The 17,029-nt window shown below is 44.9% G+C and overlaps 1 protein-coding gene across 1 annotated transcript in view; it reads right to left on the reverse strand.

Annotated features, from left to right (window-relative positions):
• Nucleotides 1-9,903: 9,903 nt before the first annotated feature.
• The window catches only part of tnfsf10l (TNF superfamily member 10, like), a 50,628-nt gene continuing 43,502 nt past the window's right edge, over nucleotides 9,904-17,029 (reverse strand). Inside the window, exons 4-5 of the mRNA XM_039766384.1 lie at nucleotides 16,337-16,450; nucleotides 9,904-12,669 (exon numbers count right to left, since the gene is read on the reverse strand). Coding sequence (XP_039622318.1) covers nucleotides 12,206-12,669; nucleotides 16,337-16,450 — 578 coding nt within the window. The 3' untranslated portion in view covers nucleotides 9,904-12,205. The remainder of the gene's footprint in view (nucleotides 12,670-16,336; nucleotides 16,451-17,029) is intronic.

Genomic DNA, 17,029 nt, shown 5'->3' on the forward strand with positions numbered 1-17,029 from the left:
TTGCTGCAGGAAGAGCTGCTGATTGCCTGTTGCAGAACGACACGCCCAAAATGCATTTATGACAAGGAAGTCGTCGATTTCCTGGTGACTAGATGGAGTTGTGGAGCCAAAATAAACTTGACAATTTCAGTGAACTTCTTTTCCTTTAAAGCGGTGAAGATGATGGAGTCCTGAAGTGGGGGGGCAGTGAAACACAGAGTCCAAGAAAAAATGCAGGAGAGCCTGGGCAGGTTCATGGGCCCGTCCTGCTTGTGTGTTGTTCTGTAAGTAAGCTCTGTGGACTTGAGCACGAGTCCCTGTAAGGTTGGCTCATCACTCGCTCATGAGCAGACTTGGGCAGACCCTGACCGGGTGGGTCCATCCCTGTCTGTCTGTTTCTTATTCTTCTTTGGTGGGGGGTTTTCTCCTACAGCTCTGATTTCACCAGGAAAAACTTTTTAGTGATTTTAAACAAAACTTCAAGATGAACCCAAATATAATTTCAGATTGACCCTATTACATAGAAATTTGGAGAAAAATGAAATGAGCTTTTATTGAGTTTTTTGTGTTTAATTGCTTAATGATGCCTTCCAACAGTTGAGCTGCTTGTTTTCGTTTGTACTCGGCATCTCCTGCTTCTCATTTCACTGTCCAACAATGGTTGGCCATCACTGGTGCGTTCCATGGGCCCTGATACCACATTTCTATCGTTAAAATGTCCTGGTGAAACCATTCACCATGTTTGTTACCAACTGCCCCTAGAGTAGCAGAGAATGTGTGAATTCAGAACGTGAATCTTTACTGACATGATGGACTTCATCGTTTTGTATGCTTGAAGCAGCATGTTGTCGACCATCTGCATGTAGTTTGGTGCTCAGTAGTTGCTAAGACAGTTCTCCACAACCTCCTTGAATGGCTGCCGTGTGATTTCCTCCAACCCCACTAGCAGATCTCTGAACCTCTGGCCTTTGATGATGTGTCCAATTTGTGGACCAATAAAAAAAGTCTTCCAAATTCTTGGCATCAGTTGTTTGTGGAAACATCGGTCTCAAACATCAAAATCCTTCAAAAATTTTAATCTGTTTAAATGTTTGTTTTTTTTTATAAAGAGGAGGCAAAACATCTTTGTTGAGTCGACAAGTGGTTTATATGCAATGTTTTTCTGCCCGGGAGCCAAACGTTTGAGTGCTCAGATCTTTTTAGTGTAATGAGAATGGGACAGCCATGCCAAAGGCTCTCATTACTCTAAAAGAGTGGCCACCCCAGTCGCAGTACGTGGTATATCCGAGCTGCCTTCCTCGTAGAGGTGCCACCACTTTTACATCACCTCCGATGTCCCAGCTGTACTTTATATGTCTACTTACAATTTGAGAGGAAAGCACAAAAATAAGCACTTGCAATCAAATAGGATATAGAAATGTAAATGTCGTTTTTGTGATCAATATTCAAAAATCTTCATTGTCCGGCTTCCTTCACATCCCAAAGACTTGCTAGTTCAATTGGGAATGACGGCCTCCCTAGGGTGGGTTCCTGCCTCTTACCCTGTGACCTCCAACTAGTATCTGGAACAGAGCAAGAAGTTAACCTGAAGGCAGTTAGAATGTGGGAGACCACTAGAGTAACTGGAAAAACCCATCTGGACATTGGGACAACTGGCTAATGGCACACAGGTAGTGACTGGGCTGGTAAGTGATGTGCCACCTTAAGCAACCAGCTTAAAAAAAAAAAAAACCAAAAGAATAATAAGCTATGTCTCTGTCATTCCAAAGGATGGCCCATCACAAACAGTTGTAGCAATGCCTGTTAAATGTTTGTGATGTGCCATCTGTTGGAATGACACATGCAGTGCAGTGCATTATATTACTAAATGCCTTACAAAATACTTTTCCAATAGTTGCTGCGCAGCCAACGTTAATCCTGAGGTCTACATTGATGGGCAGCACATCTAAGAAGTGAACTGTAAATTTATTACAACTACGCTTTGTAGGAATCCTTTTAATTCCTTCACTTCAGGATGTGGTTCTCCTTTGAGCAGCCCACTTGCCTCTCACAGCACTAAGCTCCCCTAAACTGTATCTCATGAATGTGGCCTGCTACTCTCTATGTGGACTTTTCATATTCTCCTGTACCCATGAGCATTGTCTCCTGGTATTCTGGCTTCCTCCCACATCCCAAAGCCCAGCTCATTAAATTAATCAACATTGTGGCACTTCCAGGACTGACACCAGGGAAGGCAACAAGTCAAAAATCCAGTAAATCACATCACAAGCACATGAAAATCATAAAACGCAGTACAACTCGCCACTCCTCAGCGCATTCGAAATGAACTGCCAGGAACTTTGGGAGACCCTTTGGATTTATAGGGCAAAGGGCCATTCCTGGCATTGATTGGCAGGTGGCCCCGCCTCTTGGGGGACCACCCACAAAATACATGGAAAATAACACAGGCAGCTTGCATTCACAAAAAAAAAAATCGGAAACAAAGAATAACGCACATAATCAACCAAAGGCACATTTAACATGAACAAAAAAGTAAAGGATGAACAGAAGTGACATAAAACATGAATCTCAACCCCGGCCGGGGGGCATCCTGGCTGAAATATAACAGGCAGCCAACAAAGAGTAACTGTCAGACGGCGAGGAATCGGTTTACTGAGGTGCGAGTGTGTATTGTGTGTCCATCCAGTTTCAGGTCTCTGTTACATTCTATTTGCTATGGGATTTGTTAAAGCAATGCCAATGTTTGTGATGTGCCATCTGTTGGAATGAAACATGCTACCCACATACATAGACATACATACATAATAGATGGTGAACTGCAAAAGTTAACGCCGAGTACGCAGAGGTCTTTGTTGATTACTAACATTTGAGCCTGTCTTGGATGGGGGGCCCAGCTAGTTAAGTCTGCATGTCGTGTCAAACATGTCTGATATGGCACGGTTCCATGGTGGTTACATTTGTTTGCACATCGATGTAATTAAATCCTTTATCATTTCCATGTTCCTGATATCCCAAGATTTCAGAGTGTTTCAGGGTTGTTTCCTCCGGGGTTTCAGCAACGGGACCACAAGTGAAGAAGTGACTGCAGCGTGAGGAGCACATCAGGTAAGTGGATTGAGGTTTTCTGTTCTGTACTTGAATACATTTAGTGCGCTCGGTACTTGTGACACTGCGCCTTCTACTGCTGGAGAAGCGAAAGCAAGAAAAAGGACAGAGGGTTAATATTACCTTTCCTCCATCCATTTTCTACTCAATTAAATCCATTTCAGGATGAGAGCCTCTCCCAGCAAGAAAAGAACCAACCATGGCCAGCGTGGCAGATGGCAATATTTGTATTTATTCTGGGAGTGTCACGGGGGACCGCCAATGACTTGCTGTAAACTCACTGCCTGGCTTTCCTCTTGACTCCCAATATCACCCCTCATAAAATGGACAAACGGGTAGGCATGGGCATCAGGACTGTGGGCACTCCTGTTAGATTTTCTCCATTTGTTGGAACACAAGGTATGTCTGAGGTTCATTGTGAGGACGAAAATGAGTCCGGGAGGTGGTAAAAAAAAAAAAAACGAGAATTAGTCCAAACAAAGCAAGGGGTCAAAGCTGTGAGATCACAAACTGTAAGCGGAAACCATTGGGCAAGACAAGAATCAGAAGTTGGGGGCAAAATGAAGTCAAGACCAGAAACCCACGACTAGCACTAGGCCTGCTTGACATCAAACTAACCAATGCTAACGAGAGTTGTTTTCTTAGACGCGTATCCACCGCAAGATCATACATACTATGGCCACATATCTGTCATGTGACACGAGGTGTCCAATCAAATCAAAAAACGAACCACAGAAATTGAATCATTGGGCGAAGAACAAAATAAAATGCACAAAATTGTGCCTAATCTGCATTAATGTTTTCCTCAAGTGCTTAAACACGTTTCACTGCAAGTGCCCTCATTACCTCAGACATTTAAGCACCACATTGTAACATCTCGCTCATCAGCCCAAAAGTAAACCATCAGCTCAAAATGTACATACACGTGTGTGTGTGTATATTCAGTAATCCCTCGCTATATCGCGCTTTGACTTTCGCGGCTTCACTCTGTTGTGGATTTTAAATGTAAAGCATATCTAAATAGATAGCACAGATTTTTCGCTGCTTCGCGGGTTCTGCAGACAATGCGTCTTTTAATTTAGGTTACACGCTTCCTCAGTTGGTTTGCCCAGTTGATTTCATACAAGGGACGCTATTGGCGGACGGCTGAGAAGCTACCCAATCAGAGCACATATTACGTATTAACTAAAACTCCTCAATGATATACGATATGCTTCCCATGCGGTGCTTCGCATACTTGAAATTAGAAAACGAAGTTTGGTTTGAAAAAAATATTCAAATGTACCAATCAGTTATATGGGAATACTGTATTTTTTTTTTCTTTTTAACAATATTTTCCTTTTGATTTTCATTCATCTTCTCCAGGTGTTTGAATTGTTTAATTAATCCATTATTTATTAATTAGTGAGTCTGATGCTAAAGTAGCTGCAGCCTTTGGTGTTTGCCAGTGTGTCTGCGCTGCTCATTTTTAATTGTCATTGATAAGATACAACGAAGGGGAAAAACTACACAGAGAAAGGGCAACATATAATGAAATCAACAAAAGAGAGTTAAGCATTTAAATCTATAGCAAAAGCAGAAATATTTCTAAATGTCTTATAACTGTAAAAATCATACTGCTGTGCTTTTCTGAATATAGAATAAAAGAAAAATAATAGCAGCTAATTAAATGAGCTCAGTGTTATCAGGAATCTCGATGGGACAAAAACCTGCAGCCACATTTGGGCCCCCAGGACCGAGTCTGAGAAGCCCTGCTGCAGGCCTCAGTCCACCGGCGAAACAGGGGAGTGGCTGTTGGAAAGTGGGCGGAGTCAAAGAGGTGCCGCTGACAGGGGTGTCATCTTACGGGCCTCCGCATGTCTCGGGTCGCTGAATCTGAGGCTTCAGACGGTCTTGCCTGCAGCTGGACTCTCTTGGTTAATGGAGGTGAACGTTTGACAATGGGATTTGTGCTTGAAGATCTGCTCAGATGGTGCAACCGATCTGTGATATGACACAAACATCAGGAATGCAGTTTGTTAATTCTGGGAATTGTGTGATCATTTTCAGGATTCAATTAAAGCGAATGGTTATCTGCTGTAACTGACTGTTCAAGATCGAGTGTTTAGGCAGCTGGGAAAATCTCTAAGATCACTGCCAGTGCTCACCGGAGTTTCTCCCGTCACTCCACGTCCCCTCCCAGTCGCTCAAGTTATGTGGTGACGGGTGCAAGCCGATGTCCTGACTCTGGCCTCAAGACCTCCAGGGCTGACTCCCAGCTTTGGCCTGTTGATGCTCGCCAGGCTCAACACCCTTAACTGGGTGGAGTAGAAATGATTGGCAAGGTGAAGCCTAAAGAAGACGGAGCGCGACAGTCTGAAATGGGGGAAGCGTTCACACATCTCGGAGGCGATAGTGAGATGCAGCCCGTTGAATGGCGGTTTCATTCTGGGGGCCTCTAACTGGAGCCCACAATAGTCATGACATAACATCACGCAGGGCGCAGCCCTAATCTTAACCATCGTGCAACCAGGCATTTTGTGACTGGGTTTGTAGCCATTACGTGATGCTGGGGTGTTATGTGACCAGCCTCCTAGGTTTTGGGGGCTACAATTAAACTCTGTTGTTGAGAGCCCATTTGCGACTGTTGGCTCCTCCGCAGATTCAGAGAGGTGACCAGACTGGCCATTTGCAGCTCACCTTCTTATCAACTGGTGAGTGCCTAGAAGTGCGTCTGCCGCTGGGAGAAAATTCCACTGTGAATGAGAGACCAGGAAGAATAAATGATGTAAACGGAAGGGCAAGTGGGGTGAACGTCACCAATGTTTGCTGTCTGATGGGCTCCCAGAGCAGGAAACAGACCACATTTCCTGAAAATGCAATTCAAGCTGACATTTATCTAAAATTAGCCACAGCAAAAATTAAGTTAACATAATTTTAGAGAGTACCTTGACCAGATGAACCAGTTTCTTGTGTCAGATGTTGACCTTTGCCGCTATTTTTGTAAAAGCTTCTGTTCAAAACTGAACAAGTTGGACCGCATATTTCAACTCTGCCCAAAAATGACAAGTCAAAAACAATTCACGCATGCGACCTCACAGGTCCAACCTGATTGTTCCAAAAATAATCACAAGGGAAACACCCGCGCCAAAGTGATGAGGGTAAACGTGTGCTTAATAGACATGTGAGCAGGCCAAGCATGGACAGATGTCAAGAATCGGTGCCGCTGAAGACCTGGAGTTATCGCCATGAGCACTCTGGGAAGAAGCCCTCCATTCTGAGGCTCAGCAGCGTAGACATGATGACCGTGTGGCCAAAGAACAGATCAAGACCACCAAAGGGAAGGTTGGGGCACCCCATTTAATTGATAAAGCAAAAAATAACCAAACCAGGCACAGGCCAGAGTGGGCTCAGTTCAGCCTCGCCGAAGTGTCCGTCCACAGGAGCTCTGCCCTCGGCGAAGGTGCAGCTTCAACTGAACGCCTGTTCTTATGCCATCTGAGGCAGAAGGGGTGGGGCCAGCTCTTGGTGATGTGGGTGGAGTTAGGCGCTCTTGGTGGTCGTCTTGTCGAAACTGCGATGGGATGCAGTTAGCACCAAAGCCCCCTTTTATCCCAGAGTCCTATCGCTTACCTCGTTAGAGCCAGGAAGGTGGGCTTCAGGTGCACGTGTGACATTTGACAGCAGAATATGACTGGTTCAGATGCTGGGGTCCAGTAATTATGCCCCGATCCCCCCACCCTGCAGCAGACCGGGGGGGTCTTCAGACTCACCGGTCACTCCGTGAAAGATGGCCTGGAAGGAACAGCTGCTGATGGTTTCTGGGGTCCCGTGTCCGGAGTCCTTGCAGTTGCTAATCGGCATACAACACGTCGCCAGTCGCCAGAGTAGGGAGCAGCACCGTGTCACCCGAGCCCCTCGCAGTTTACTCTTCTCTGGACACCAGCGCAGAGACCTTCATAGATTCACAAATCCACTGTGAGAGGCAGAAGTGTGACGATGATGACAACGACGTTTTTTAGTGACAAACGGGTACTTTAAGTGTGTTCTGAAATCACCTGCTGGCATTCACACCTTCCTTATGGGTGCTTTTGCTCTTTCCTCTTTTATAGAGGTGCTATATAAGTAAAATGTATTCTTATTAATAATAATCATATCTCCTTTCTCATGTTTGTTCTTATCATTGGTTGTTAAAGATTTTAAGCTGCAGAGCTTCCAAGTTGCTTCCATAAGCGATGGCCTCTCAGTCAAGCTTCATAACTTACATGAAAATCTGCCATATTATAATAACGTTAAGCCCAACCAACACTGAGCCCTTAGTTTAAATCTACAACCCTGGACGCCGTTAACATTTTTAACAACAGAAATGGGATTAAGAAACATCAACTACTTGGGATGTGTAGGCGTCGAGTGTCAAACCGCTGCCATGGACTGATAGCGAGGGGCACAGCGGTGACCACCTCCACAAAGTGCGACGAACGCAAAGCAAATTAAAATTGTGTTGTGTGTTGCTTGAAGTTTATTGTTTATTTCGTATTTAACAAAAATCAGACTTTGCTTTAGAGTTTTGATTGAACAGAATATTTCAAATAATAAAACAAATACAAATTGCTTGGACAAAAATGATGGGCCTCTTGAGCTAATATTTTGCTGCCCAACCTTTAGAAGCAATCACTGCAAAGAAGTGATTCCTGGGGCTCTCAGTGAGACTTCTGTACCAGTCCACAGGTAGTTTGGCCCACTTGACCTAAGCAAACTGGTCCAGCTGTGTCAGATTTGAAGGGGGTCTTCTACGGACTGCATGTTTCAGTTCTTTCCATAGATCTTCGATAGGAGTCAAGTCAGGGCTCATTGGGGGCCACTTCAGAATAGCCCAATGTTTTGTTCTTAGCCATTCCTGGGTGCTTTTAGCTGTGTGGTTTGGAGGATCCATGACCTGCAACTGAGACAGAGCTTTCTGACACCGGGCAGTACATTATGCTCCAGAATGTCTTGACAGTCTTGAGATTTCATTGTTCGCTGCACAGACTCAAGGCACCCCATGCCAGACGCAGCAAAGCAGCCCCAAACATAGCCAAGCCTCCTCCATGTTTCACAGTAAAGTATGGTGTTAATTTCTTTGAAAGCTTACTTTTGTCATCTGTGGACATAGAGCTGATGTGATATGCCACCAAAGCTCCAGTTTTGTCTCCCCTGTCCAAAGCACATTCTCCAAGACGCATTGTGACCTGTCAATGTGCATTTTATTCCAGTCTGGCTTTTGTTAAGTTTATCTTTCAATAGTGAAATCCTCCTGGGTCCTCTTCCTTTGAACCCACTGCCACTCAAAAAGTGACGAATGGTGTGATCTGCCACTGATGGATCTTCATCTTGGCAGTTCGGGTTATCTCTTTGGAAGTTGTCCTTGACTTTTTTTCTACTATTCTCATTATCCTTCTGCCCATTCTAGGGTTGATTTTCCTTTTTTGGCCATGTCTGGGATGGTTGGAGACAGTCCCATGGACCTTAAACGTCTTAATAATATTGAAGCAGTTGTCACAGGTACATCAAGCTGCTTGGAGATGCTTCCTTTGCCTTTAACATGTTTGTCTATGATTTTCTTTCTGATCTCCTCAGACAACTCTCTCCTTCACTTTCTCTGGTCCACGTTCAGTGTGGGACACACAATGACGGCAAACAGCAGACTGACTGCTTTTCTCCATTTAAACAGGCTGAATGACTGATTGTACGATTTGAGACATGAGTGATGCTAATTAAAGAATATGGATAGTTTGAAAAAATCACTCAAATCCAGTTATTTGTGATCTTTTCCAGGCATACCAACAAATGTGTCTAGGCCATTTTAAAATATCTATAGAATAAGCAATGCTTGATCTCTCTTCACACTTGCTTTGGTTTACTCAATGCCATGTCAAAGTCAGGCAGGTATACGTGGGACGACTGATTTTCATATAATCACTTTGACGGAGGCATACAGCACGTTTTCAATGAGCTGGAAGGTACCAACACGTTAGGCCTTGTAAGTCTTTATATATCTCTCTATATCTGCTCTATATTTATAAAATCCAAAGCCTAAAAGTGCAGCGATTTTGTGCAACAATGTCATTTTTTGTCATGCTATAAATTGGGCTTATTTTAAGATCTACATATATTTGTTTGGTATCATTCTTTTAAAAATGTATCAAACTTTAATGTGATGTTGTTAGATTTTCAGATTCTTCTTCAGTTTTTAAATTCTAAACTAAAAAATATCAAGAACTCACGTCCCACAAGATGAGACTTTGTGCCAAGAGTTTTAACCAGGCCCAGGGCCGGAAATAAAAGACAAAGAGTAGACCCGCTGCTGTACAGGCTTTTAAATGTTCGAAGCTCCGCACGAGATGCAGATTACACAGCACGGTGACCGCAGCAAGCCAGCCGCTGATCGAGCAAAGAGGAGGTAAAAAAAACTAATTGTTCCCGATTGTATCACCGTTTAAGAGGGGGTTTCGGAGGAGCGACTCTACACAACGTGAGCGGCAGAGACGCAAAGTGGCTAGTATGTATATATATATATATATTAAATTATTACGTTTTATATTTGTGATGTGATCGGACTGTATGCACCAGCATGCTATCTTAAACATGAATCAAACGACTCGGAGTCAGTTTAGTGAATGGCCGTCGCTAATTTGGGACAGTGGGTATGTCACACGGCGTCCCTTCCAGGGTCTGGTCCCATGATGAACTCCAATTCCAGTTCTCTAAAGTCCTAAAAGTGGGATCAGCAACTCTCCATGAGAGTCTCCATCTCCATGAATGATTATTGGACACCACATTAAAAAAAAGACATATTTGCACATTTTATTAAACAAAGTTTTATTAAAGAAAGTTGACGTTTGTACAGCATTTCTACTTTCATGTACAGTACTTTCACTGTGAATTAATTCACAACTCTGTTGCAGTTTGCAACTCTCTTTCTAAAAAGTCTGTTCCTGGGCACGCAGCCCACCCAGAGACACACATGGCAGGCCTTTGACTACAGAGGTGGGCGATGGCCACAGCAGGACCCCAAATCCAGAAAAGGCAGCTGGGAGGATAGATTGGGGGGCCTGCCATCGTAGAATAAAATTTGTAGATTTACCTTGCAACCAACCGGAAATTGGGGAGAAATTCAAGGGCAGAGCGAGAAAGAGCCGGCAATAAAATAAAATATCATAAAGTATCTGAGTGGACAAGATGCTGAACCTGGACAGCGAGGGGCCTCATTACTGCCGTCGTGCTCCTCGGCGTGTTGTTTCATTTTATTTAAGAAGCCCCACGACTCTGAATTGGACTAAACAGGCCTGCGCGCGTGTAGCCGTGATTTCAAATTTCGTACCCTCAGTCTGCCCCGGGTCACCGAGTGGGTCAGGGCCACAGGCGTAACCGGAGACAGGACAGTAATAGCTATAATAAAAATGTCCTTCTGTTTCTACATTTTATTTTTAACAAATCTAATGTTAGATTGCAATTGACAGACAGGATGATCCTCAGCCGTGGAATGAGCTCAAGTATGAAATGACAATAAAACGGCGATTCTGGAGCAGATGCCACGTTATACGTATTTGTGTTCACAGCCTAGGGCCGGGCAGACCTTAGCGCTGCGTTTCTGCCATCAATGTTCCTGTCGAGGTGACATGGTGGCCGAGTGGCGATTGCTGCTGTCCTGCAGGGTCCACCATCCTTGTAACCCCACAGACGTGCAGTGTGGCCCTGCTAACTCTGCCTAGTGATGGACTGACAGATGGGTGGTGCCCGCCTTGCCCTGACTATCGCTGGGGTTGGTCCTTTTCTCTTGGCTGGTAGGCCCTGTGTTGGTCACTGAAACGCTAACAGAGACTCCTACTGCTTCTCTAATTTCACACCCACCGTAAGCCAATCTGACTGCCATTTCCATACCCGGCGGCTCCTTTTAAGTAATTTCATTTGTGTTTGCTGCATACAGGTTGAAGGATTATCCCTCTGCCACACAGTTTCATAAAAGTCTCCTCTTCTCCTCACGTCTCATGTTTCAGCTCCATGCACTTTCCAGTTTTAATCCACCAACAAAAACACAAAGCTTGGGGCCAGGCGTGCATCTAAACTGTGGTGTGTCGTCAAACATTTTCTATTTTTATCATCAGAAGAGCCGTAGGCCCTGAGGCTGACGTGCAAAGCTCAGAAAACACCGCCCCTCCAAAGTGGGCCTGGCTGTGCCACAAGTGTCAAGGCGTCGGGTGGTTATGCTGTGAGCTTCCCATTCAGGGTGGACTGTGGCCTTGAAGACACCACTGGCAGTCCAACTAGGCAAAGAACGGACAGTGGGTCTCAACAGCTTGCTCTTTCAGGCAGTGCTGCCCTCTTGTGGCCAAGGTGTTTACCCAGGGCTCGGTGTGAGACCCTCACCAAGTCACCACATCTGCCTGTGGGTCAGATGTCGAAATACAGTGATGGTGCCAAGAAAAGGGGCGATGCGTGGCACAGAGTGCACATTTTGTTTTTTTACCACATTGGAGACACGAGTGAAGGCTACCATTGCACCAACAAATCAAACTGGCATTGAGCAGCGGCCCCTTATTATGTCACTGAGCAATCCTTCAGCACCCCGTGACCTCAATTCACGACGGTACGGTGATATCTGAGTAGGCATGTTCAGTTTCCCCATTGAAGATCACACAAACGTTTACTTTTGCATTCCTATTGATGCCATGCTGGGTGTTTTTTTTTTCCCCTGTGGGTGGTGCCCATTGTCCACTATGGAATTTGAGATGCAGTCAAACAAAACAGCGGAGCTCCATCACCAAGAAACTAAAAAGAGATTTGCTTTCTTGTTTTGTATCCTTAACACCATAAATGTGAGTGATAAAGCAAATGCATGGCTCAGATTTCTACAGCAAGTCTTTGTTCTACAATAAACAAAGGAGGCGGACGGGGCATCTGGACCAAGGAAATACCCCTTAATCAAAGTTGGTTTGAAAAGAGTAATGTAGTGGTTATTGCTATCTTTCCTTCATATTGTTAGAATGCTACATTGAAAAAAGATGACTACACCAGACGAGGCGAATCAGCCATCTGAGGCAAGACGATTAATCAGCCTCCTGGCACACAGTCATGAGATGACTCAAAGCGGTGGTCTTCACAGTCACAAATCCAGCCTGAATGCTCCAAAGTAGCTTGACGTTTCATCAGGATACACAATAGGCATGGACGACACCGACACAAAGACCTCATCTCCTTCCCTGAGCTCAAACAGGCCACCTTGGTAGATGGAATGAAGGGCGTACTCCGCATCGTCCGCCCAGCACTTTGTGGCCACACCCTTGAGGAGGAGGATTGGCTCCAAATAAGATGTCTTCTTGTACAGACACTGGACCAGCTGGTGACTGATGGCCAGCTCCGGATGATCGTGGATGGTCTCCAAAGGGTAACGGAAGTAGATTTGCGAGTAAAGGTAGTAGCGGCCGTCCCGGGGCACCTTAAGCCGCCCGTCCTTCAGGGTCATGTTGTGCATGTGAGACCCAAAACTGTGGGCGCTCCAGGTGTGAATGGTGTGCCGGCAGGACTGCTGTAGGTCACCACTCTGCGTCTGGGATGGATGGGGTCCACCTGCAGATGACAAAAGGGAACCAGTGACATAAAGTGTCTAAGGTGGCAAGGCCTGTTCAAGCCATAGCTCTCGTCTAATCATTTACAAAAACATCGGCAGCACTAATTATGCTTGCTTGCATAATTAGCCATGTGCCGCAGCTATGAGTCAAAACTAACCTCAAAGGAGCCCTCTAGTCCTCTCAACTCGTTAGAAAACACAGGGGACCGTGTGAAATAATAATATTAATGAAAGACCTATTACTACAAGGCAAGTCTATCTTCTTGATGGAAGAAAAATGTGCAAAGTATGTGCACAAATGGAGCAGAAACAAAGAAAAGACATTCTAATCGTGGCCTGGAGCCAACATTTCAAATAATGGAAAGAGTCAGTCCGATGCCACTGCTATGTGGTATGGCCAATGTGTGCCCCAAGACTGGAGCGCACTGATCACAATAATACACTGTGTGTGTGTGTATATATATATATATACTGTGTATATATATATATATATATATATATATATATATATATATATACTAGCAAAATACCGCCTACGAGCGAGAAGTAGTGTGTTAAAGAAGTAATGAAAAAGAAAAGGAAACATTTTAATAATAATGTAACATGATTGTCAATGTAATTGTTTTGTCATTGTTATGAGTGTTGCTGTACTCAAGGATTTGATTATCATTATTTCTTTCAATCAGGTTCGTATTTGGAGGATGTGTTGTGTTCAAGTTACATTCCGTGTTTGTCAACCGTTGTAAAGATAACAGGTTTCATTCATCGAAGTGTTCACTACCCAAATCGGTACTCGTGAATCTAAGATGTTTAACAGGCATTCCCGGTATTAAGTTGTGGATCTGCCTGCGAATATTTAGCGGCAGCGTCTCTATTGGATTGCTGCTGACAGACGGCCTTATATGGGCAGGCACTCAATTACGTGGGAGGCGTGGGTATGGGGGACGCAATATAGGCAGGCAGCCAACTACGTGAGAGGCGTGACGATGAGGGACGCAACTCCGCCTCACACGGCAACCAAGCTGCAGGCTATGGCCGTATATATGTACGTAAGTAGGTTCCAGTTATGACCGTTATACGTAGAATTTCGAAATGAAACCTGCCTAACTTTTGTAAGTTGCTGTAAGGAATGGGCCTGCCAAATTTCAGCCTTCTACCTACACGGGAAGTTGGAGAATTAGTGATGAGTCCATCAGTCAGTGAGGGCTTTGCCTTTTATTAGTATAGACTAGTACTGGGTTGGACCCTCTTTTATCATCAGAACATCCATAATTCTTCATGGCATAGATTCAACAAGGTACTGGAAGCATTCCTCAGGTTGTTTGTCCATATTGACATGGCAGCATCACACAGTTGTTGCACATTTGTCACTTGCACATCCATGATGCCAATCTCCTGTTCCACCACTTCCCAAAAGTGCTCTACTGGATTGAGATGTGGTGACTGTGGATGCCATTTGAGTACAGTAAACTCATTGACATGTTTAAGAAACCATTTTGAGCTAATCTGAGCTTTGCAACACGGCGTGTTATCCTGCTGGCAGTAGTCATCAGAAGACTTGTAAACTGTACTCGTAAAGGGATGGACACCGTCAGCAACAATACTCAAGTAGGCTGTGGTATTTAAACAATGCTCAGTTGGTACTAAAGTGTGCCAAAAGAATACCACTACCAGCCTGAACCATTCAACCATGATACAAGCAGTATGGATCCATGCTTTCCTGTTGTTGATGCCAAATTCTGACCCTACTCTCCGAATATTGCAGCAGAAATTGAGACTCATCAGACCAGGCAACTAATTTTGGTGAGCCCCTGTGAACTGTAGCCTCAGTTGACTGTTCTTAGCCAACAGGAGTGTCACCCGGTGTGGTTTCCTGTTGCTGTAGCCCATCTGCTTCAAGGCTCAACATGTTGTGCGTTCAGAGATGCTCTTCTGCATAACTCATTTGTAACGAGTGGTTATTTGAGTTACTGTTGCCTTTCTATCAGCTCAAACCAGTCTGGCCATTCTAGTCTAAACTCGGATTTCAACAACGTATTTTTGCCCAGAGAACTGCCGTTCTTTGGGTATTTTCCCCTTTTTGGACCATTCTCTGTTCTGTCCTGGTATGACGTTAATCTGCATCTAGTCCTGCAATCAGGTCCTCCAACATGCAGGGAAAACTAGGGAGTTGGTGGCAGGATTGGCACTCCAGCTACCGTAAAAAAGACATCACACTGTTCCAGTGTGGTGCTGAGGTGTCACCTGTTGCACAGCTGCACTTGGATATACTTGAGTGTATACTTTTACTTATTGTTGCTTTGTGGCCATTTGTTGTATTTTATTTGTTATTATTGTTCCGTCAACATCTCTAGTTATTCGAGTCATGGTGGTGTGATGCTTAGCACTGCTGCCTCACAGCTCAAGCAACATTTTCGACACAATAATCGGACCAGCATAGCTGGCAGACGCTTCCTTAGGCCTTATGGACAGTGTGGCAGGTGGCCAGGGACCTTCCTTACCCCACGGGGATGCCTGGATCAGGGATGGACCGGGAAGGGGGCAATATCTTCCCTGGACATAAGAGGGCAGCCCCCCGATTCCCATCAAGTGCCATGGATACGCAACTTGCATGCTCAATCCCGTGGGGGTTCGTGGCCCAACCAAGGGGCTGCCTGGAGGGTTCCTGAGCCCACACCGGGAAGTGCTGCCGGAAGACCATTATCAAGCACATCTGGGACATGATAAAAGGAGCCACCTCACTCCCTTCGAGGAGCCGGAGTCGGCAGGAGGAAGACGGAGCTTGCGAGGGAGGAGTGGAGGCGGCCGAAGAGAGACGAAGGACTGAGCAATGGTATGCGAGTCTGTGTGAAATAAACCATGTGCTGTGGACATTGATGTCGCGTCTGTCTGTGGCTGGGCTCGCTTTTACAACAGTTGGAATACTTTCACACCATTATAGTCCTCCTTCCCCGTTGACTTCAAGATATTTTGCGGACTTTTTGGAAGTTCTGGAATATTTTTGTGATTTCACTCATCACTAGTGTTCACTGTAAAAGGCACTGTATAAATAAAAAGCAGCTACGGCTCAAGGGAGCTACCATCTTGCCTTGTAATAGTTTACCACGCAGGTTTTCCTCGTAGAGGGCACCATATAGAAGAAGAGACTTTCTGCTCTGCAGTCATTTTGCCGCATACACCCTGACTGTAGAAGTGAGTGTCTCCTCTTTGTAGTCTTGACCTTAACCCTCATTGTTTTGTTTCTCCTCATTCCCTTTAAACGCTCCTCCCTAACTGTCTGTAGACTTGCAGTTCCCACGCGGCCCTCCTTTCCTGGCAGATGACGACTGCTGTGATTTTGTAGAATGGGCTGGTAGAGCAGCCTTGCATCTCCACTCATTCATGTTTTATAAAGAGCTTTATTTTTTCTAGTGAGTGCTTCCCCTTTGTTTGTTTTTTTTTTTACATCCCACTGAATATTCACAGAAAAATAAGAAAATATAAATTGTCAGTGCAGTAAAATCAAGCATGCTTTGGCTCAAAATGAAAGAAAGCCATAAAAGTGGACTAAGGAGTGGCACTTGAGTTTGGAGGACCCCATGCCTGCTCACCAAGGCCACAGTTACCTGTAAAAGGAATGGTGGACACTATTTTAAACACTTTCAGACGGCTCTGAAGTTTTCTTACCGTGATTGGCGTGGGCCGCGTCCCTCAAAGCCAGATGAGCAGATGGTCTTTGCGTTGCTTCGCTTGTGAACTGAACCCCTGATGTGTTGAAAGTCCTTGGTATGTTCCTCGCCTCTGCAAGAAAATCCAAAATTGAGGACCCTTGGGCAAGAGCTTTACAAAGGCATGCAAGCAGGCACTCCGTTCAAAATCAGGGTTTTGTGCTTCCCTCAGAGACCCTCAGCACAAAGTCCTTCAAGAAGGATGTAAGTAAGGCTGTGCACCGATGGGGCTGTCAGAGAGGTGACACAAACCAGAAGCTACAACTGCTCAGCACCGTGACCGGTGGTCTTGACGTATCAGCTATGGCTTCCTGTCCACTTCTGAACAGTCTTCGAGGTCCTGGTGCTCATTTAAAAGCCGCCACCTGAAGACTTCCTGTCGATTCTAATTATAAAGCAGATGGACACTTGACATGACCCTCTCAATCTTTTGCCACCCAAGGGAACTGGCAGATATATTTTTGAATGCAAGATCAGGAGACAAAATGGAGTGAAAAAGCCAGGCCATGTTCAACGCTAAAAAGTTAATGATGTCTAACCTCGAACAACTAAAACAAAAAGAAAACTCAAGAAAACAGATGCTGGAAATTGCTAACTAAAAAACAAGTACAGAAGAGCATACTACTGAGTGTTTTCAAGTCGTATCTGCCGT

This window comes from Polypterus senegalus, chromosome 10 (genome assembly GCF_016835505.1).
Source record: "Polypterus senegalus isolate Bchr_013 chromosome 10, ASM1683550v1, whole genome shotgun sequence".
Lineage (NCBI taxonomy): Eukaryota > Metazoa > Chordata > Cladistia > Polypteriformes > Polypteridae > Polypterus > Polypterus senegalus.